A 21,541-nucleotide genomic window follows, 5' to 3' on the forward strand; every position below is an offset into this window, starting at 1 on the left:
AACCAGGCCTGGTTCGCGCTGCTGTTGATTTGCCATCTCAACGAAAGTACTTGAAGCCAGAGGAGGATCTGGATGGACTCTACCACCAGTGATTCAGGATTAAACATTTATTGCAAACATGTCAGATGCAATACATACATGTGGATCAGAGTAATTTGATTCTATTAAACAATTTACAGTAACACCTATGTGTTAGTATTGGTCTATTTTGTCTTTCCTGTTGAGATGTTTTTTTACACAGTCATTAAAGGCTTACAGTTTTATTTAAAGAGGAAAATGAGAAAGGCACAGGGTTAAGACAAGATCAGATTTGAAACATGAAAAGCAAACAGACCATTTTTGTTACATTGATTAAAGTAGAATACATCAAAATGATCTTCCCATGTTAACTAAATTGTTGGTTTAATGAAAGAAAAACCATAATGGTCACAGAAATAACTTGAATCTGACAAAAGTGATATTAAATAAAGATTCTATGGAAATGGAAAAATAGGCATTGCTTTTCAATCATGCTTTGATGAAATGATTAAAAAAAATAAACTAATGAGACAAGCCTGGACAAAAAAAAATTTGCATCACAACTGTCGACTATCTTGTGATTGGTCAGTGGGCCTATATATTGGGCTACAAGCAGTCACTGTGCTGTTTGGCGACATGGGCCGTACCACACTCAACATGAACCAGAGGAAGCAAAGGAAAGAGATTAGAAAGAAATCTCTTAATGAAAGCTCAGGAGATTAGAAAGAAAATGATAGACAAGCATGTTAAAGGTAAAGGCCACAAGATAATCTCCAAGCATCTCAATGTTTCTGTGACTACAGTTGCACATATTCTGAAATTTAAATTCCATGGGACTGCAGCTAACGTCCCTGGATGTGGCCGCAAACTGATGATAAATCAAAGAGAACGGGAATTAAAATGGTAACAAAAGTGCCCAGCATACATTTTTTTTAAGAGATTAGAGGTGGACTTCAAGCTCAAGGACATCAGTATCAGATCGCACATTCCAATGTTGTTTGAGCCAAAGTGGACAGGCCACAAAAACTTCGGAGAAAATATCCAGATGAGATAACATTTTAAGTTCCATGGTCACAGTCGCAAAAATGTAGCAAATCAATCCCTACTCTTTTTATCTGTACTGTGAAACATGGAGGAGGTTCTGTTATGATCTGGGGCTGCTTTGCTTCATCTTGAACAGGATGACTGGAGTCTCTGCAGGGTACAATGAGAACCAAAGACTATGAATGGTGTATAGAGAGAAATGAGCTTGGTTTCAGTGGCAGGTCATGGGTCCTGCAACTGGATAATGACCCAAAACACACACCTAAAACAGCCAGGAATGATTAAAAGGAAAACATTGGATTATTCTGAAGTGGCCATCTATGAGCAATTACTTTAATTCTATTGAGCATCTGTGGAAGGAGCTGAAACATGGCGTCTAGAACAGGCACCCTTCAAACCTGAGACAACATGTGCAGTTTGCTCATCAGGTGTGGGACAAGATACCTGCTGAGAGATGCAGAATGTTATTGACACTTACCCGACTTGTTCGACTGAAGTTATTGCCTTAAAACATCTAAAAACTATTAAGTAAAGTATATCATCTTTGTCCAGGCCTGTTTTGTGTGTTTAGTTGTTTTTAATCATTCAATAAAGCACGATTGGAAAACAATGTCTGGCATTTCATTTATTAATTTTCATAATTTTTTTTTTCTTATCACTTTTGTCAGATGCAAGTCATTTCTGTGATCACTGTGGATTCCTTATTTTAACCATTTTTAACAGAAAGTAATTACATGTTTGACTTAGATTCCTCAAAAAAGATACAAAATTAAAACATCTGTCAAAAGTAGTTTGGCTTCAATGCAGCAGCTCAGCAGGAATAACTCCCTTCTTCAATATTAGGTTTCCATACAGAGCAGTTTCCCTGGGGATAAAAAAAAAGTTAATATCAAACTCACTGTTTAAAAAAAACATGAAGTGACTGATGTGTAGCTTTTCAATTCAAAGAGTGAAGACCATAATCTTAAAAAAAAGCTTTTGATTGTGGGTCCCTAGAACACCGAGCTAAACCACAGATCATTAATTTAAAATGTTCACGTTCTCTTGTTGAAGATATTTTTTACTGTTTCAACATGGTAAATGATGTAAATGTGTTGAAGATTTAAAAGCATTTGCACATATTCTGCATGTATCTCAATATAGTTGCATTGTAAGGCTACCAGTTGAATCTGTTGGATTGCATAGCTATGAGTTTGGTTCATGCCACATACTCAGGTGCTGTTAAAGACTCAACAAGTAATTACCAGTTTTCTTTGTTTTATTGTGAGGAAAAATGATTGAAGTTTGTCCATCCATCTTCAGTGCACCAAATATTTTAAATTCATATTCTTCCACAAAGTTTCTGCTGAACTACGGTCAGGAGGAAGGCTCGACCACTCTATGACCAAAATGTGCTACTTCTTTGTTATGGCTTCACATTTCACACTATTATCCAATGGAAGACGTATGCATCACCTTGAATTATTCCCATTCTGACTCAGGAAAGAAGATTCTCAGAGCTTCTGAAACACTGCAGTATTCATTGGACCCTTCAATGTGATAAAGTCAACCAACCAATGCATGACTGTGTGGATAGTGTGCTTGAGGTCTTGCTCAGAATTTCTCTACAAACAGCTTGTATTTTGTCTCATCTGACCACAGCAGTTTTTGTCTGTTGTGTGAGTGGTTTAACTCTTCATTGGGTAAACAAAAGACCGGAGAATAGTTCTCTCTTCTTAATCAACAAAGCAGGGAAGTGGCAACTGTGGTCCCAGCTGCAATCAGTAACAAACTTCTCTGATTTCTCTTCTCTGTGTTTGCAGGCTAATCCTTACCCTTCCTCATAATCATCATTACCCGACAAGTCATGAACTTATGCAGCGCTCCTGAACACCCATGGATAATGGTCATTTATTTATTTTATTTTTTTCCATATTCACTTGCAGCCCTTGTCGAGACATTCTACCTACTGTGAAGACAATGTTTTCTTGTTCATCAAACTAAAATTCAATGACTGGGTCATTAGAAAACTTTTGCATAACCCGATAAAATACTCAGGATCTATAACATACAGGGTGCTTTTTTGGACTCTGGTAGGAAACCCCTGTCAGTATGTTTAAGTTAAGGCTGAGCAGATACATACCCGGTTGCCACAACTGCGTAGGCCTTCTTGGCTCGTTCGTAAAAAGAAAATCTTTCCACTTTCTCCAAAGGACTCTGCAAGTAAATGAAAATCAGAACTCTTGGCTATTTAACATTCTGTCCATCCACATTAAGTTATATAGTCTTTAATACCTGAGAGCCTGCTTGGCTGAGGAGTTGTGAGTAAGTTTCCCACACAGGAACAGCTAGACATCTTTGTTTGTCACTGTCTACCAGATCCATGACCGCTGCCTGTTGGCAACACATATTATGTTGAATTACTAAAGAGACTGTTTTTTTGTTTTTTTTTTGCATTTTGTTGAGGTGTCAGCCTTATTCCAAATGGACTCAATTAAAATATTCCTGAAGTTTATTAATGTTATATCTCTAAATTGATAGAACATTCAAACACACTCAAAGTTAACTCAGGTGCATCCTTGTTCCACTGTCATCCTGCAGCTATTTCCACAACTTGATTGGTCAGTTCTGCTTTTCAGCATGATATGTAATGGAACATGCTGTGTGGTCTTTGATCTTCTTTGTCTAACATTGCTTAATTGGTCAACAATTTGATGAGTGTGAAATGCTGCAGTGGTATGGCTACGTATTCGGTCCTGGAGCTAATTCCAAAATAGTTACACAAACCTATTTATCCTGATTCAAAAGGCCAAACACATAACCCATACACAATAAAAGATTTCAACAACCCAGGAGAACAACGGGTAAGTCTTTGATTTGGATCTGGATGGAGAATGGACACCAATGTTGCTAAAAAAAACCTCAGCACTCCAACTACACATTGCTCTAGTGCGAGACAAGATAACTGACAAAGGTCTCCTGGATATGTGTTGAAGGTCTTAAAAAAAACACACAAAACTAAATGAAATTTGAAGTTGCCTCTGATTTAAAACTGTTTTTTAGTTTCTGCCAGGACCTGGATGACTGAGAATTTATACAGGCTTTTCAAGACAACATTAGGGCTGTAAACACTGATCAAAAGCTCATTGTTCAAACTTTTTTCAGTTGTTAATATTTTGCATAAGTGTTTTGAAGGATACATCTAATTAACTCAATTTGGAATAAAGCTGCAACAAAAAAACAAAAAAAAATTAAAAGGCACTATAATAACAAAACATCTAATTTTGACATGCGTGTGTGGATCCTGTACCGGGCTGGGGACATAGGTATCCAGGGGCAACAGCTTTAAAATTGCATCTAAAAGCTGTGGGATTCCCAAACCTGGAACCAGGATGAGACAGAATTAGAGCAAGAAATTGTTATATACTCTGGCTTGATTTTTTTTAATTTTACCATCAGCTCTTATCTCTTTAGGGCCACATGCACAAATAGAAGATGCAGGGAAATTTGCATCTGCAAGAACTGCAGAAAGTAAAACATGAAAGCTGTTCAGTAGTGTTGACATAAAATGGCTCCATGTTGCATATCAGTTCAGACTACAGCGCTCAAGCACTGAGGATATGAATAGAGCTGTGGATCATACCCAGTTCATCCCCGTGGCCCATTTTGGCGAGAGCATACAGCAGATCAGGGGACAAAACAGAGGGGATCCCTTTCAGAACCACCATCCTACCATCCGAGCAGTACAGAACCAGAATGACTGAAGTGAACCGAGAGGATTTCCCTTCAATTACTTCCGCCTTTAGTTTAGTTTCTAAGCCCCTGCTGGCCAGAAAATGAACCACAAGCAAAACAAATAAATAAATCTTATCTTTAAAAAAATATCTTGTACTCAGCAGACAGATGTTTATTTATTAGATACAGAAAAGGGTAATCTAAATTCTTCAGAAATTCTGCTAAATAAGTGTGAAAACTGTTAATTCAGATGCAAAATCTCAAATACTAATCAAATATTCCTATAATAGCAATATATTTTTAATTTTGAACAATCTTCCAATTGTACTGTTTTATCAATATTAAATAACACTGGGCAATTGACTTCAAATTGGCAATACAAGATAGTTTTCCATTCAATTTTTTCATAGTTGGTTGAATCAGAAAGTCTGTCTCATGAAAATTGCATCTGATCAAAACCTTTCTATATCTAGAGTCCAAGAACAACTCAAAAGATCAAAGTTCATAAAAGAAAACCACATTTAGGGAGGGACAGACCCAGTTCAAGATTGTATAAGGATCCAGGGCAAAGTATAATTGAGGGAATAATTCTAACTACCGTTCTCTCATATGGCACACAAGCATTTTCTTATTTTTTAATAACTAAATTTTCTCGGGTGACAGGGGACAGGTTATATGCATTAACAAGCAACCTGAAAATGCTGTTATTTTCTCATGAATCTATACATTTATTTTACAGCTTACAAATGCATTAAAAAAAGAAAACTCTTTAAATGGTGTCTGTTTTGAAATAATTTTTACATGAGGAAAGATTTTCGTTAATGTGTGCAATGTTTTGATGTTGCTCGGTAGCAAGATGGGTGTTTATGCATATATATATATAGATATATATATATCTATATCTATATATATAGATATATATATAGATATATATGCTTGCATGGGTACACACTTATATACACAGCTAATTAATTAATCTTTTTTTCCACTTAAGCTCGTTGTAGGTCTGATGTTTACATAAAGTCGCTTTATGGGTTGTATTAAACATTTTTCACAGTGGCTTATCATTTCAGCATTTACAAAATAAAAGTAAAAAAAAAAACAAAACAGCAATGTTACTAAGCCTCACAGCTGCTGTGTTATTTTGCAAAATATACGTTACTTTGGGGGGAGGTGATTTGGGGCTGCTGTGCAGAGAAAAGGAACAGTGCAGGAGTCAGGCCTGTCTGCCAAATCTGAGAGTCCCTTCTCCCTCTATGGACCCATGCTGCTCTTGCTTTATCTTGGCTTCTTTAAATGAGTTTATCACGCTATGAGAGTCTGCGCTGCCAAATTGCTACGTTTTGCCCCCTTTGTGTGTGCTGAGAGCCTCATTTGAGTCTACATTTATTATTTTGACCTTTCGGCAGCCTCAAAGAGAGGCTCCTTTTTTGCTCCTCTCAGTGGATTTTTGTGCTTTCCTGCAGAGGGAGAAGACGATTTTTTTTAGTTCCGTTTAAATGTTTTGTGAGAGGAGCTGACAAGTGAGCAACATCCAGGGGGAATACGGAATAATAGTAATAACCCTCCCCACCAAAACAATTAGACCACCTCCTTGTGAGGATATGAGGCGCCGCCATGTGAAGATCAAAGGGAGGAAAGATGCCTCCCGATGATTGGAGCAGCAACAGAAAGCGAACATTAACCAAATTGGTTCTGGTGTTCTCTTTAAGGATCAGTGCTGCAGTTACTGTGCAAAGGATCTCTTCAAGCAACAAAAATGTTTAGAAACAGCCAAATGTTCACAAGTTGGTAAATGATTTCGTATTTACAACATTAAGTATAGCATGCAGGTACACACAAATACACTTAAGAGTTAGTTTATTTCATTATTTATATAAAAAAAGAAATTTAGACCAATGTAGTTTAAACATTAATCTCTGTGGCTCTGCTCAGGTATTAAATAGACCATGAATGCTATGTAAACTCCTATCCAATAATTGACAAAACCTCAAAGATTCTCTATGGGGTTCAGGTCAGACCAGGCAACAGGAATAAATCAACAAGAAATATTAAATCCGATCTTGGTTCTTGGAGAGAAGACGGGTGCCAAGTTCTGCCCAAAAATAAAAAAAAAGCAAATTTATAAAGTTCAAGAACACAAAAAAGCAGCAAGCAATAAGCATGAAGCAACCACAGTGGTTCTCCCCAGAATCATTCACTGGCTATACTGTAAAATCCTCTCAAGTCTTCTTTAATCTTTGTTTCTTGAGCATCTTTTTCAAATAAATATTTCCTTCTACTTAACTTAATTATATATTTAAACACATTAATGTATGAACATAATGACAGTTAACATAGAACAGCTGACTGTGAACTTATGAAAGAAACTTGATTTTACTTTAGCTACTCATGATTTACACTACTTACTTAGTAATGCTGTTTATGAACAACTGGTCATGGGTTACATTTTCTAACACATACAGATAGAATTAAGAAAATGTGAAGGACAAATCATTTCTTTTAAACTTTTATTATAAAGAGGCTTGCTTGTCAATAGTGCAGCGAAATATCTTCTGTGTTGTTTTCTACTTTACTTTAGGACATTTCTGTTTGTGGTTTTGATTTTCATTGGGAGATCCTGTTTAAATGCATCTTTACATTCAAAGGAGAAAAAAAAAGCTTTCTGAGTTTTACAAGTAAAATCAATTTTTCAAAGTTCAGAGTAATGACACAGCACTTTAAACATTAATGTGATTGTTTACTCATATTTTCATAGGACTTTCATGAGATGTTGCTTATTACTTGTTTCCTTAGCAGAGAACTGAAATTCAACTTCTGCCCAAGGGATTGCAACAGCTCCATCTAGTGGTCTAGAGCAGATGTTGCAGAAGTTTATGATCGTTTTCTTATCACAGCTTAAATGATACTTAAGAAAAATAAGGTAAACATATAAATTTATCACCTATAGCTTTTATTATTTTTTGAAAAAAAAAAACATTGGAGTTATTAGTGTTTAGATTGTTTTTTGTTTTTTTATTTGCAAAATGTTATACACATTTGAAAAGTGAAAAGGCAAAATTAAAACAAACTAGTCATCTGTCGTTATCCTTCCTGAACACACAGACTATGAAACAATTATGGAATCCACATTACATTTCAACCTCCTGATGCAAGACAGTATTTCATTTCATCACTTTGCCCCAAAAGGCTGTGATTTTCAGCTACATCTCATTATTTCGCCTGTTTGCTCTGCCACAGCCAGGATCATACTGTAGCGCCACACAATGCACCGTTAGTGAGGGAGAGATCAATTTATACCAGAAACCTCCTGATTATTGGTGATTTTTTTCTAATCTACTGATCCTTGAAATTGGCTTTTCTTTTCTCCACAAATGCAGTCATGCCCTCCTTACGGTCATCCTGTAAGAAAATCCGATTTAAGAATAATTAGTTGACTCTGAGCGACGAGGTTAATATTCATACCTGACTCCAAAGACACTATTGTACTAACCGTTGCAAAGGTAGCGTGGAACAAACGCTTTTCCAAGCGATTCCCTTCAGCCAGAGTCAGTTCGAAAGCTGCAGCGGCACAGAGGGGTATATTAGCAAAAACTGAAAAAGTAGATAACTGAACATTATGAGAATAACACTCACTACGCACCTGCATTTACAGCTTCTTTAGCCATGGCTGAGACCAGTTTGGAATTTATTGCAATTTTCTCTCCACATTGAACAGCCTGAGACACAAGCTGGTCCACTGGATAAACCTTACTCACCAAACCTGACAACACACAAAATCACACATGGTAGCTTACCATGAAGCACATAGGATACCAGCAATTTCTCTGGAAGTCATTTAGATTCATAAAAAAAAATTCCTTGAAGTGCAACTCATCCCAATGTAAAAGAAAAACCCATAGAAAAATCTCACAAAAGCAGTTGGGGTAAAAAGACCCCAAGTGGTGAGGTGGGGGAGGGATTGTTATATCCTTCACCCTGGAGGTTGAGGAAGCCTTTGGGGAGGCCAGTGGGTCTGAGCCTTAACAGTTGCTGACTTAGCGATGACGCAGGGCTATGATCAATAAAGCAAGTAGTATTTGAACCAATAGGAAAACATAACAGTCACAATTCCATCCTAAGAGGGCAGCAATGAGGTGATTTTAAGAACAGAACTCTGTAAGTTCATTTAACAATATAAAAACTTGTACAATAACATTAAAATAAAGCCAACAGATCCAGTTTGTCTGCAAAAAAAATGATTTGGGATGAGTTAAACTTTAAAGCAGAACACCTATTAACTGAAAGATATCAGCTTCTTAAAAAAAATTAAATTGTAAGAGTTTAAAAAAAATGCCTACAATGTTTAGAAATTATGTGTTACCTTCTTTGCTTCATTTTTCGTGAAGCAGAAACTATAAGCCATTTTTCCCTTCAGTGGATCTGCCAGGTGATTGGATTATCAGGTAAAAATCAAACTTATTTCCCTGTTCAGCACAGGCAGCTGCAGTTAGATAACCAGCTCTTTCATTTTGTAAATGCATCAACAAGGAGCATATTCAAGGAACCATCAGACAAGAAACACATCCTTTGATGCCTAAACAGGAGAAATCTTATAATCCTTTAATTCCTGTTTAGTTTAACACGGTATTTCCTATCAAAGAACCTGAAACATTTGCTCCTTATGACTTAATTTTTCTTCTAGTAAACTCTGAAATTATAACGATTTGTTTTTACGCACGCATTAACATTCAAGGTTTATTTTTGATACTTATATTGGTTTTTCCTTTGATCTCAGCACATTCTTTTGCAAATATCTGAGACACCTTCATGTTTTTTACTGTTTATTTCTGAAGTTCTCCATATTACTTCACACACTAGTTCTTGACATTTGGAGGTGTGATAACTTTTATTACTAACTGTAAACTATAACTGTTTATCCATTTGAAATTGTCAGCATAAATACCTCTGATTCAAACAAAAACTGATCCTCACAGTTTTCCCTTGATTTTCAGAACTTTTAACATCACAAACTTATGTCATAATTGCACAATCATTGGTTTTACTACTGCTCAGTAAATCAGCTTTTAATCAGGCAATAATTTCTACTTTTTCTTTTTTTTTATGTTGTAAAATTAATTTCATAAATAAATTAAGGAAATGTCAGCTTACAAAATACACCTAGATGGTATAAAAAATGCTACAAAAATCAACTAGTAAAAAAAATTAAATTTGTGTGATCAAACTCTAAAAAAAATGTTTGACACCAAAAAACCAACAAACAAAAGTTTATACTGGTTGGTCCATCTTTACACTACAGTGATGAAACACTGTTACCATTACCTGACTGCTTGGCCTCCTGAGCGTTAATCCTGTCTCCTGTTAGTACCATTTCCATTGCCAAGGATTTGCCAACAGCCCGAGTCAGGCGCTGGGTGCCACCCGCTCCTGCAGGTGAAAACAGTGTCAGAGCTAAAGGCCTGTAATGTCTGCCCAGGAATTAAAAAAAAAAAGGTCCTTACCAGGAATGGTCCCCAGCAGGATTTCTGGTTGTCCAAACTGGGCATTCTCTCCAGCATAAATGATGTCACACATCATGGCCAGCTCACAGCCTCCACCCAGCTGCAATAGAAACAGAACCAACGGGAAGACCATCACACTCTGTATGTGGAACCTGCACAGTGCAATGATTGGGTTGGAAATGTACAGAATGTGCTGTAATCCCCCAAATACACATATCTACTGAATATAAATGTGTATCTACAGGTTTGAAGGTGTAAAAATGAACTACTTTAGAGTACCATTATGCAATAATCCAAAAAGCTGGTATATGAACAGAATAACATTGGCCTCTATGACCCTGAAACTACGTCTCAGTCTCTCAGGTTTCTCCACTTTGTTTCTCATTGCCAAAATGAATACAATCGAATCAAAGAAAACTGCTCCTCTCTTCTAGGTCCTGAAGGTCTGTTCTTTATTAAATATTATAAGAATCAAAGTTCATAAAAAAATGTCTAGTAGTTTACTTTGCACTGATTAGTATTAGACTTGGTTCGGTAAGAAAACCTTTACAAACACAACAGCTTTATAGCATCTAAACATGAATTGTAAAGAAAATTTTTAAAATACTCAGGCAAACTGATAAATGCAGCAACAGGAATGTAAAATGTTCTTATTTTGATATAGATCCATACATTAAAGAAAATATATGCATTAAATTTTAGCTAAATTCTGATTCTGATGGCGCCCTCATTAAGGGATGTATTTGGTTCCCATATCTGGTTGAGCTTTACCCAGATACTAAGGGGGGCTGAGGAGATGAAGTCTGAGTACACGATGTTGTCTGCTTTTATTGACAAGTCTCTAAAGTCTTGGGGCATTTACATGCAAGATTCTTCTCGAGAGAGAAAGAAAAGGGAGGAAACAAATAAGTTCATGATACTTACAGCAAATCCATTAACAGCTGCGATTACAGGCTTTCTTACTGTGGACACTCTGTTCCAATGAGCCAGAAAGTTCCCACCATAACATTCTTGAAAGGTTCGATTTTGCATCTCTTTAATATCAGCTCCAGCTGAAAAATGAAATCAATAAAAATAGAATAACTGAACATTATTAAACTCACATTGGAGAAATTTAACTGCATTTAACCCATCCCCTTGGGGAGCAGTGGGCTGCCATCGTGGGGCACCCGGGGAGCAATCAGGGGGTTAAGGGTCTTGCTCAGAGACCCAGAGTGGCAGTCTGTGGGATCTATACCCTAATCAGTAGGCCGCCACTCCCCGCCAGAATATAAAAAGCATCATACTTCTCTGACATGCATTGTTATAATCACGTTTATCCAAGAGACCTGCCCGAAGAAGAAAATGTTTGCTTCCATACCAGCAAAGGCTCTCTCGCTGCCAGTGATGACAACAGCTCCAATGTGTGGATCGTCCTCAAAGGCGTCCAGTGCCTTCCCCACCTCCCTCATCAGGCCGTCACAGAGAGCGTTGAGAGCTTTGGGTCGATTCAGCTGTATGAAGCCAACATTATTCTGCACGCCTCGCTTTTCCACCAAAATATACTCGTACTGACCACCTGTGTGAATAGGAAACCAGCTGGGATAAGACAACCTAGAACACGTCTGACCCAAAGTTAAACCATGTTTGCCTTTATTTTACCATATTTCCATTAACTAGACAAGGTGGCCGAGAATTTACACCCCTACCAACAGCTTATTTGGTAAAAACAACAACAGATAACTAAACATAATGAATACAGTCTTACTTAAACATCTGGTGATTAATAAGTTAAAGTATAGTAATCAAATCCAAGAAAAATCAGACAGTTTATCCGCCAAGAAGGAGAACAATCAGTCCTTTAAAAACTGAATGGGAGCATTCCCTGACCTCTGGCACAGTTTGGTCACTTGGGTTTCAGAGATAAAACGTTGTAAAATTATAAAGTTAATGTAAGAAAAAAAAACAAAATTAAAACAAATGTTCAAAGTCGACTTAATAGGAGTAAAGAAGGAGCATTTATATCAATATCCAACTTGATATATTAGATTTCTGTCCACTAAAGAGTAAAAATCTGCATGGTTCGGGCCTCCTCAGGATTATTTAAACAATAAATGAAGAATAAATGACCAGATCTATATTTCAAAACCGTTTTCATAACAAAAAATTACTTTTGCAAAAAAATCTGAAGTTTTATTTCAGCAAAAAATCCAAACCATGCTGCTCTGACAGCTGCAGCCTTTTTTTTTTTTTTTTTTTTTTTTTTTTTAGATACATTAGTCGGGAGTTCTAAAATATGCTTTTAAAATAACAGAGCGGTTCGTCCAAATAAATCTAATAATATTAAACAGCAAGGTTCAAGGGCCTTTTATGCGCTCCGAACTTGGAGATCACCCAGATCTCTTGACATTGTGCTGTAGGGGCCAGATGTTCGCACCACTGGCTGTTTTCTGACCACAGACCTGAGCTGTAGAGGCGGGCAGCCGACAGCAGAGCCGGCGCTGCTCTGGAGGACTTCAGGACTAATCCTACGTTTCTGCACAAAAACGCCATTGCTGTGGAAAGACACTGAACTTTGCAGCAGGTTGGTCAGCTAGTCCTTCCTCTTGCAATGTCTTCTTTGTCGTTTGATAATTGTGGTGGTATGTTTAAAGGAAATTACTTTACCGCCACCTAGTGCTTTTGGACGGAAGTGCATGCAGCCGTTTAAACTTCTTTCATGGTGCAGTTTGTTGGAGAATACATTTACGGCTGAGAGAGTATGGAAGACCAATCCTGCCATAATCAAAAATAAATACAGAAATAAATAGATGCTCAATAAATAAATAAGCATACAATTAATTGTCCCCCCAAAATACAATAAATAAATAAAGAAATGTAGGTAGAAACTAAATATTACAGTGAGACATAAAAGTGCATATCTCTTTTAATTAGCTTCTTTATTTATTTGCCTTTGTAATATTTACCTTACAATTAATTACCTTATAATTGCCTTATTTATTTGCATGATGAGGCAGAAATGCAGACTGAAATGTAAATACGACAGACAGAAATAAATAGCATAGAAGAAATAAATAGGGTAAAAAAATACAAAGAAAGGATAATACAGACAAAATATTATATCATGCACATAAGTAAATACTAAAAATAAGTAATAAATGGATTAAGTTGAAGATTATTACAGACAATAAATAAATAAGGTAATTATTACAAAGGTGAAAAAAGAAACAAGCTAATTAAAAGAGATATACATTTATGTGTCACTGTATAATTTAATTTCTACCTACATTTATTTATTTATTGTATTGTTGAGGGCAAATTATTGCATGCTTATTTATTTTTGGAGCATTTATGTATTTCTGTATTTATTTTTAATTATGGCAGGATTGGTCCTCCATAAGAGGGAACAGATAAGCTTATCAAAAAGACCAGCTTTATACTATGATATAAGGAAAGACTATAGCTTTTTTTAGAATTATTGTTGGAAAATGTTTCTCCAGTCTGAGATCAATAAAGTTTAATTATTATTACTGTATTATTATGAGACTGTTCCACCAGAACCTGAGAGATATTTAACTGACAGACTGCATCTTTGAAGTACAAATTATTATTAAGGCAGATCCTTGTTTCTTCTTTATTTCTATCAACAAGCTCCATGAGTTATAATGCTATTTCCATCTTATTGTATTTTGTAAATAATCTGTCGCAGTTTGAATTTTACATAAGCGTTTATTCATCTTCAAACAATCCAGCTAAATTGCACAGTTCCTTTAATCTGAGTACACAATCATAATAACTTTACAGTTTGCTATACAAAGGTTTTTCCTTCTTGCTTCAGATACAACTAAATTTCCCCACGGTAGGTAACCTAAATAAATGTATTTTAATGCTATTGCTTAAAAAAATAAATAAAAAATCAGCTTTGAATAGGATTAAGGGTTAATGAAATACACAAAGAGATAAAACATGTTAATGCGTGTGTGGATGAGCGCGCCGCGCGTTCACGGCTTCGTCTGGGGAGACGCGCCTCTCCATCCACGACAATCCGCTCTTTCTCCGTGGGCCACATCAGCAAGGATATAAGCGATAAGGTAAGCCTTATATATATTATTATTATTATTATATGCATTATTTCCCTGCATGTGGCTGCATTCATTTTAAATATAAACCGTCCCTGTGAGAGAAGCTCATCTAGGCTAATTTAGGAGAGGGGCGCGCATCATAGGTGATACATCCGTCCATTTGAATTATATTTAACAAACGACACACTTGTAATCTAAATTTTTATTTATTCATTTGTTTTTTACCAAATGCACTAAACACTCAAAGAAAATAGGTTAAAATGGACGTAAAAGCGCATTTATTCTAAATGGAGGCCTATTATCAGAAAGACTGTCTGCATTTTTTAATTATCATTTTATAATCCCCCACTAGGACTGTTATTGCATGTGTCAGGTGTTATGCATGCTCATTTTCTTTGTTGATCAGGTATATTTAGCTTCACAGCACCTCTGATCATCACGGATCCACCCTGAGTCCTGGTTTTTTCATCATCTCACTCCATTTTTTCTTGCACAGATGTCAGGAATGAAGCAGCTGGTCGCAGCATGCTGGACCTGCCTGCTGATCTCCGCCTTCCTCTGTGAGCCTGCGCTCTCTAAAGGAGGTCGTGGAGGCTCCCGGGGCTCCTCTCGTGGATCCCCCTCGCGCAGCTCCACGGGAGGCACCTACCGGGGAGGAGGAGCCTACGGTGGGACGCGCTCTCGCTTCAGGGTCGCTGGACGATCGTCTCCGGTGAGGGTGGCGAGCGCTGCTGCGGCCGGAGCCGCGGTGGCTTTAACTGCGGACAAATGGTACGCGTCCGCCTACCGCCGCAGCAACACGGACAGCTCCGATGAGCAGCTGGATTACTACAACAGGACCAATTACTTTGATGCACTGATGTCAAGCTCAACTCAGAACGGATCATTTCTCTCCAATGTTGTTCATGTTATTATTGCAACATTTTCCACAAAGTATGGACTGGCGTTGGACTGTATACTGTAAAAATAAAACCCTTATTTTATGATACATTCCTGATCATAAGCCCAAAGTGGAAGGACTCAGTAAAAAAATACACTACTGTCATTTTATACCAGTGGAAACAAGCATTCCCTCACACAGTTTATCTTGTAAGGAGTGAACCATGCAAAATGTTCTATAACTGAGAGCCAAATATAACTGTTTTCCTACAGTTATTACTATACTGCCATTTTATTTTTGCTTACAAAACATTTTATATAGCACTAGAAAAATGCAAAGTCAACTCAGACTGTGTTAAGTGCTCTACACCTCACCTACAGTTTTATGGGGTGTGCAGACTTTGATCCAATGATAAAACCTCTTGGTGGCACATGAATAACAAACTGAAATCAAGTGGGAACCAGCATAATCCGGTCTAAAATTAAATCGCTCTTACTGAATGAGAACCTTTGCTTTTTTTTAAGGTTTGTTGCACAACTATTATATCCACAAAAATATAGGTGTTTTGAATAATTTATGTCCTAGACAAGACATTTCCCTTTACAACTTTCCTTTATCGTTGGTTTGAGATGCATCACAAATATAATCAAGCAGATGTCCTCTTCATTACTCCTTTTTCCCATTTTCCTCTTGTGTCCATCCTTCCCAAGTATCTCTCTCAGGAGCAAAAGACTGTTCCATCGCTATAAGTGCACTCTAATATAGTCTGCAACACGTGTACATATCAAATACAAGGATTTGTATCACTCTTTCTGCAAATAAATAAACAGTTTGAATCATACCGACATCCTCTTTTCTGTCTTACAAAGATAACTTCTCAGATTGTTTCTGTTAAATAGTTTTATTTATACACAATATGGGGAAGCAGACATCTGCCTTGTATCAGATGAGACATAAACTATTCTCTTTTGTTGACATTTAAGTAGTGAAAAAAATCAAAAAATTTAAGACTAGTCCAGCATTACTTGTCCCAATTCTCCTTTCCTAAAAGCTCTGATGAAATTGTATGCTGCTGCTGTGTAGTTTGGAATGGTGACAGTGATGTTTCCTAAAAGAAAAAGAAAGAAAAAGAGCTAATTATGTTCAGTATTTTTATAAAATCATAAAATTGGTAAATGTGTAGTGAAGAGTGTCATGCCATTTCTCTGTGGGTGTTTTTTAAAATGTAAATATATGTAGAAACAAGCTTAATCTGACTGAAAATCTGCAATACTTCCACCTTTAATTAGAATTATTTAGTTAGCAAATAAGTTTGATTTTTAGCTCAGATGTAATAAAGCTGGAACTTTATCTTTTCTTTTCTTAAGATGAGTCTCTAAGCTTTGTTGGAAGAACACTCCTGGTTTGGCTTAAAAGAAAATTGACTAAAAATGAGAATCTTATGACCATTGCCAAGCATGGTAGAGGATCTCTGATGCTGTGGGCACGTTTCTCTTCCTCAGATCCGAGGGAAACTGCTTAATAATACACCTAAACTACTGCAATGGGAAATCTAAGGGTAGCTGCTAGAAAATCAAAAATGGGTTTTCACTGGTTCTTCAGCATAATAATGTTTCAAAACGACCCGGTCAGGAGGAGAAATAGTTTACATGACATCAAATTAACCTTCTGCAATGACAGTCTCTGATTAGGTTAGAAGAACTGTACACAGAATAATGATCCATCACTCAATCTGCTCCAACATTCTCTAAAATGTTTCAGAATGAAGAGAGCTTTTCTCCTGTTGGCAAAACTAGACAATATATTCAGAGCTATGCTGCAAACAGGATATAAATACTCAAATGAAAGAAGTTAAAAAAATGACTTTCAGTGGCAAAACATGCTGCTATAATAAAATGAAACATATCATTAATTTACGTGTACCTCTGTAAGGAGGTTAAGGCTGAATTAATACACAGAATTCCTTAACGAGCGATTTTTATAAAGCATATGAACTCGGTGGGCAGTTCTCCATAATTGTACACTGATTGTCATATTTGGGGGGGGGTGCGTGGAAGCCTTGTCTTAGAACTGCCTCACATTTAAAAGAGAGGAAGATCAAAATATACATTTCTCGTCCTCAAGTGGCAGCACAATTTTGATTTTGATTCTTCATAGAAAAACTTTTTAAAAAGCCAGAAAATATCACAAGTATTAGAACTATAACGGACCTAATACCTTTATGTTATCTTTGTGTCCTCCTGGTGCTGGCAAATATATTTTATTATCTTAGAACCTTACTGTGTAGATAACAAAATTACCCGAATCTAATCTGTATATTAGAAACTGCACAAGCTAGGTTGGCCTGTAGGACTCTCCTTCTCACCAACTCCAGTGATGGCTTTGACTCGCTGAGTCTTTCCGAGTTTCACAGCGATGCGTTTAAGGACATGCTGGATGTCATCACTTGGCTCTGAGAGGTCATATTTTTCCACGTACCTGTAGCCAAACACCCAAATAGTTAAGAACATTAAAGGTAAGAGATAAACACATCAGAGAATTCCACTTGCAGTTAAGTATTCAAAAAATGAAAAGTCAAATTTATACCCAAACTTTCGAAGCCTATTCAAAGAAAAGAGCAGGTAGTCTGCGATAATATCTTCACCCACTAAATGGTCCAGAATAGTTCCTGAGGGAGAAAATCTGCCATAAAATCTCTTACAAAGAAAATTGAACAGATTTCCCACTAACTCTTATATTGGACGTTAACAGCTCACCACAGAGAGCCAACTTCATGCCAGTTTCCACGTTCTCGATCTTAGGAGGTAATACACCGGGGGTGTCCAGCAGGTACATCAATGGTCTCTCTGACACCTGAGAACAATGGCTTGTTTAAACTGCACAGGTTTGCATGCACAAAGACAATGGACTCACAAAAATAAATGGGTTCAGACACCTGGATTTTAGTCAAGACAGCTCTAGTTATCCCTGGCTCCCCACCGACTCGGGAAGCACGGCCTGAAATTTGTATAAAAATCACACCATTCAGTGTTACGGAGGCTATATATCACAATCTTATAATTAACCAAGTAAAATTTATCACCTTTTTTCAAATTTGTTCTTCTCAGCGAGTTAATAAGTGATGACTTCCCTACATTGGGGACTCCAATCACCATCAGGCAATAATCTCTATTCTGAAAGTGTTGCAAAAAGAAAGTCAAAGGGAAATCCCTCAACAACTCAAACAATTACCGAATAAAGAAGGATGAATTCTGTATAATATTTCTGAATTATGCAATATTGTAAAATATGCTGTCACATAGATTTGCTCCTATGTATTTTGTGAGATAAGGGATGTGAGAGGTTACCTGAGCGGGTTTAGATACAGAGAGAATCTGAGCTTACAGTGCTTAGTAAAAACATCAAAACCCCTCAAATGTTTCCACATTGTGCCAGAAATAAAATATTACATTTTTTTGAGTGATTACTTAAAATGCATCACAAGCGTAAGGAAAATCAAATGCTGTTTTTTAAATCCCCTACAAGATAAAAACCAAACTCAATCACAGCTAATAGAGGAAGTGCTCTTGAATGTTAATTCATTCACATCATATTCTCAAGTGGATTACTTTGACAAGAACACTCTAACACATCAAACTGCTTAAATATACATATACTCCATATATATGGAGCTTAAATATAAATATAAATATGCTCCTTTGTAGCTCTCTCTGGTCGTCCTGCTGAAAGTTGAACCTCTGCCCCAGTCTATGGTCTTTAACAGACCCTAACATATCTTTCTTCCAGGACTTCCATGTATTTAGCTCCATCCATCTTCCAATATCCTTCGACCGACTTCCCTGATACTGCTAAAGAAAAGAATAACTGCAAAGCGATGCTGCCAGCACTCTTTATAACAGTGTGTTAAGAGTACAATGTGTAGCTTCCTGTCATATTCTGCCTTTTGGATGGCGCTCTGTTTCATTGTGGTCTCATCTGACTGGATATAAATGTGTTTTCTGAGCTTACAGTATAACTCGTGTCTTAAACAAGACCTCTTCTAGATGTGCTTCAACAATGGCTTTCTTCTCACCTCTTTGCCACGTGGGCAGGATTTGTGAAATGCCGAAAAAATCAGCTGCATTTTATTGTAATTTCAGTACCAAATTTGAAGCGTTTTTTCAGGTAATCACTTCTGAAAATAATTTTATATTCCCACATTGCTATTTTGCACTACTACAGTAGAATTAAATCAACTTCAAACAAGTACAGATTTAACAAAGTAGGTCTACCTCTTCTCTGTTAAAACGGGGACTGGTCTCCATTATTTCCAACACCATTGGCACCAGCTAAAAGAAAATAAGACGGGGAAAAATAAAACTTCATACTTTCATTTAAAATCACTATGTAATTTGTTAACAGTGAAGACGGTGTATACCTTTTTGATGTTGTCGTCTCGTTGCTTCAAGCAGTCTGTGAAAATAACATTACTCACTCCATCTTTTTCTAGTTTCTTCAGGACTTTCTGTAGTTTTAATGCAAAACAATAGTGTGTGGTTTAATTTATATATATATCTATATGTATATAGATATATATATATACAAACATAAAATAATATATATATGTAAGCAAGACCTTTTACCTGCTTGTAGGATAGATCAGCAAGATCCATCTTGTTTAGAACAAGAAGATGAGGTCTGACATTTAATGTGTCCTGAAATATGGGGTTTCTTCCAGACAAAGGGATTTGCTTACTATTAAGAAAACTTTTTTTTTTTTAAAGTAAACTTAGTCAATGACTATGGAAAGGACATATAATCTATATAAATGGTGTAGCTTAGTTTCTTGTTTTTATGAGATAAAGTTTATTAATACATTCAGATTTCTACGTTTCCATTAGGGCCTGACTATATATGAAAACACCAATGATAAAATGTACTAAAGACTTGCACTTAAACTGCGATCTAGTGGTACCACAAAATGTAACAATGTCAGCTTTAGTAGAATGATTAACAATCATCCCACTGTCCTTTAAAGCCATGAAATACAGTCACTAAAATCCAAAGCTAAATGTATCAATTTATGAGCAATGAATGTTGCCAAAAACAATAATTGTGTGTTTTATGAAAGAAAATTATGACAGCAATTATTTCATAGTTACAGAGGGGGCCACTAGAAAAAAATAAAATAAAATAGGGCCACTTGGAAAAAAAAAAGTTTACTGATTTTTCTGAGATTTAAGTCAGAATTTTGACATAAAAGTCAGAATTCTGAATTTTTTGCCTTATGAAACTTAAATAAAATAACCAGTTAACTATTTTTGTGTTTTTCCAGAGGCCCTAATTCTCTTCCGTAAATAGTTGATTACAGGAATTTGAAGTCATGCCTATTTCATTTAGAACATTAAATAAATCATTGTACTAATTTTATAAATATGTAGTTAAACTGTACAGATTTTTTTCATAAAAACCCTGCACAAGGAAAAAAAAATCCTCATATTTATGTATAATAAATAAGCCTACTAACATTGTAGAATAATGACAAATCTAATGGCAAAGACATAATTAGGTTTAATTTAAGTTAAGGTAAAGGCGTCAGAATAAAGGATATTCTGGCATCATGGATTTCTATGATGCAGTCCACATTCTTGAGGTTGGCTTTCATCTGCTTCAGCCCTGCAATAATCATAACCTTTAGCAATCATTCAAAAAAATATATATTTATCCTCGAGTCTTGATATGTCACCTTTTGCCATGTGTCCTGGGAACCAGTGAGCCACATCTCGACCTCCAAAGTCGAACACAGTCCTAAACTTGTCGACATTCCTGAGGGCCTGGTACAGTCTCATCACAACAAAAATACAGTTCAATCTAACTTCTGGGGATTCATGTATGCGATAGTTTTTACTAAGGGGGTGAAAAAAACCCAAACACTTTCTATGTACTTGTGTATTTACGTACCGACTAGAAAATAACCCCAGAACACATTAGTTCCGCAGCGTTCCAATGACATCACATAATGGTTATCTCACGGGTTACACAGCAGCGCCCTCTGGAGGCTTATAGACAAAGAGCATTTTCTCTTGAGAGAGAAGGCCCCCTGTGTCTTAACGTTATTTTCCTTTCTTTTATTTTTTTTATAAAAAAAAAAAGAAGTAATTTTCTTGTCTAACAAGCCGTTGTATGGGTATTGCCGGATGTATGCATTTCAGAAAGCTACTGTAAAGTAGAAAGAATAAACAAAACATGTTTAGCAGAGGTGAGTGCGTGGTAACTATAATTACTTGAGTAACACAACAACAAAATTATTCTTAGGAATACCCCAACCGTACTTCTTTAAAACC

General features: G+C 36.4%; 5 protein-coding genes across 5 annotated transcripts in view; 2 read left to right on the plus strand and 3 right to left on the minus strand.

The window, feature by feature from the left end:
- The window catches only part of LOC107086573, a 1,258-nt gene extending 1,114 nt beyond the window's left edge, over window positions 1-144 (plus strand). The window contains exon 5 of the mRNA XM_015377616.1: window positions 63-144. Within this exon, the coding sequence (XP_015233102.1) occupies window positions 63-92 (30 nt within the window). The 3' untranslated portion in view covers window positions 93-144. The remainder of the gene's footprint in view (window positions 1-62) is intronic.
- Window positions 145-752: 608 nt separating this feature from the next.
- On the minus strand, window positions 753-4,836 carry fuom (fucose mutarotase). The gene is made up of 6 exons (XM_015377618.1): window positions 4,685-4,836; window positions 4,495-4,563; window positions 4,352-4,422; window positions 3,337-3,435; window positions 3,185-3,258; window positions 753-1,927 (listed from the first exon to the last, which is right to left on the minus strand). Exons 1-6 carry the CDS (start codon window positions 4,767-4,769, stop codon window positions 1,861-1,863), a joined length of 465 nt encoding a protein of 154 aa, XP_015233104.1. The 5' UTR covers window positions 4,770-4,836; the 3' UTR covers window positions 753-1,860.
- A 2,487-nt stretch (window positions 4,837-7,323) lies between these two features.
- On the minus strand, window positions 7,324-12,882 carry echs1 (enoyl-CoA hydratase, short chain, 1, mitochondrial). Its single transcript, XM_015377619.1, has 8 exons — window positions 12,719-12,882; window positions 11,638-11,835; window positions 11,202-11,329; window positions 10,278-10,377; window positions 10,099-10,203; window positions 8,420-8,539; window positions 8,270-8,337; window positions 7,324-8,178 (listed from the first exon to the last, which is right to left on the minus strand). Exons 1-8 carry the CDS (start codon window positions 12,807-12,809, stop codon window positions 8,113-8,115), a joined length of 876 nt encoding a protein of 291 aa, XP_015233105.1. The 5' UTR covers window positions 12,810-12,882; the 3' UTR covers window positions 7,324-8,112.
- A 1,339-nt stretch (window positions 12,883-14,221) lies between these two features.
- On the plus strand, window positions 14,222-16,049 carry sprn (shadow of prion protein homolog (zebrafish)). Its single transcript, XM_015377643.1, has 2 exons — window positions 14,222-14,347; window positions 14,835-16,049. Exon 2 carries the CDS (start codon window positions 14,835-14,837, stop codon window positions 15,300-15,302), a length of 468 nt encoding a protein of 155 aa, XP_015233129.1. The 5' UTR covers window positions 14,222-14,347; the 3' UTR covers window positions 15,303-16,049.
- A 61-nt stretch (window positions 16,050-16,110) lies between these two features.
- On the minus strand, window positions 16,111-21,174 carry mtg1 (mitochondrial ribosome-associated GTPase 1). The gene is made up of 11 exons (XM_015377633.1): window positions 20,944-21,174; window positions 20,809-20,873; window positions 19,841-19,945; window positions 19,636-19,722; window positions 19,490-19,546; window positions 18,301-18,391; window positions 18,154-18,215; window positions 17,975-18,071; window positions 17,805-17,886; window positions 17,584-17,696; window positions 16,111-16,326 (listed from the first exon to the last, which is right to left on the minus strand). Exons 1-11 carry the CDS (start codon window positions 21,044-21,046, stop codon window positions 16,229-16,231), a joined length of 960 nt encoding a protein of 319 aa, XP_015233119.1. The 5' UTR covers window positions 21,047-21,174; the 3' UTR covers window positions 16,111-16,228.
- Window positions 21,175-21,541: the final 367 nt, after the last annotated feature.

The sequence above is a fragment of the Cyprinodon variegatus genome, unplaced genomic scaffold (assembly GCF_000732505.1).
Source record: "Cyprinodon variegatus isolate N-32 unplaced genomic scaffold, C_variegatus-1.0 Scaffold157, whole genome shotgun sequence".
Classification (NCBI taxonomy): Eukaryota; Metazoa; Chordata; class Actinopteri; order Cyprinodontiformes; family Cyprinodontidae; genus Cyprinodon; species Cyprinodon variegatus.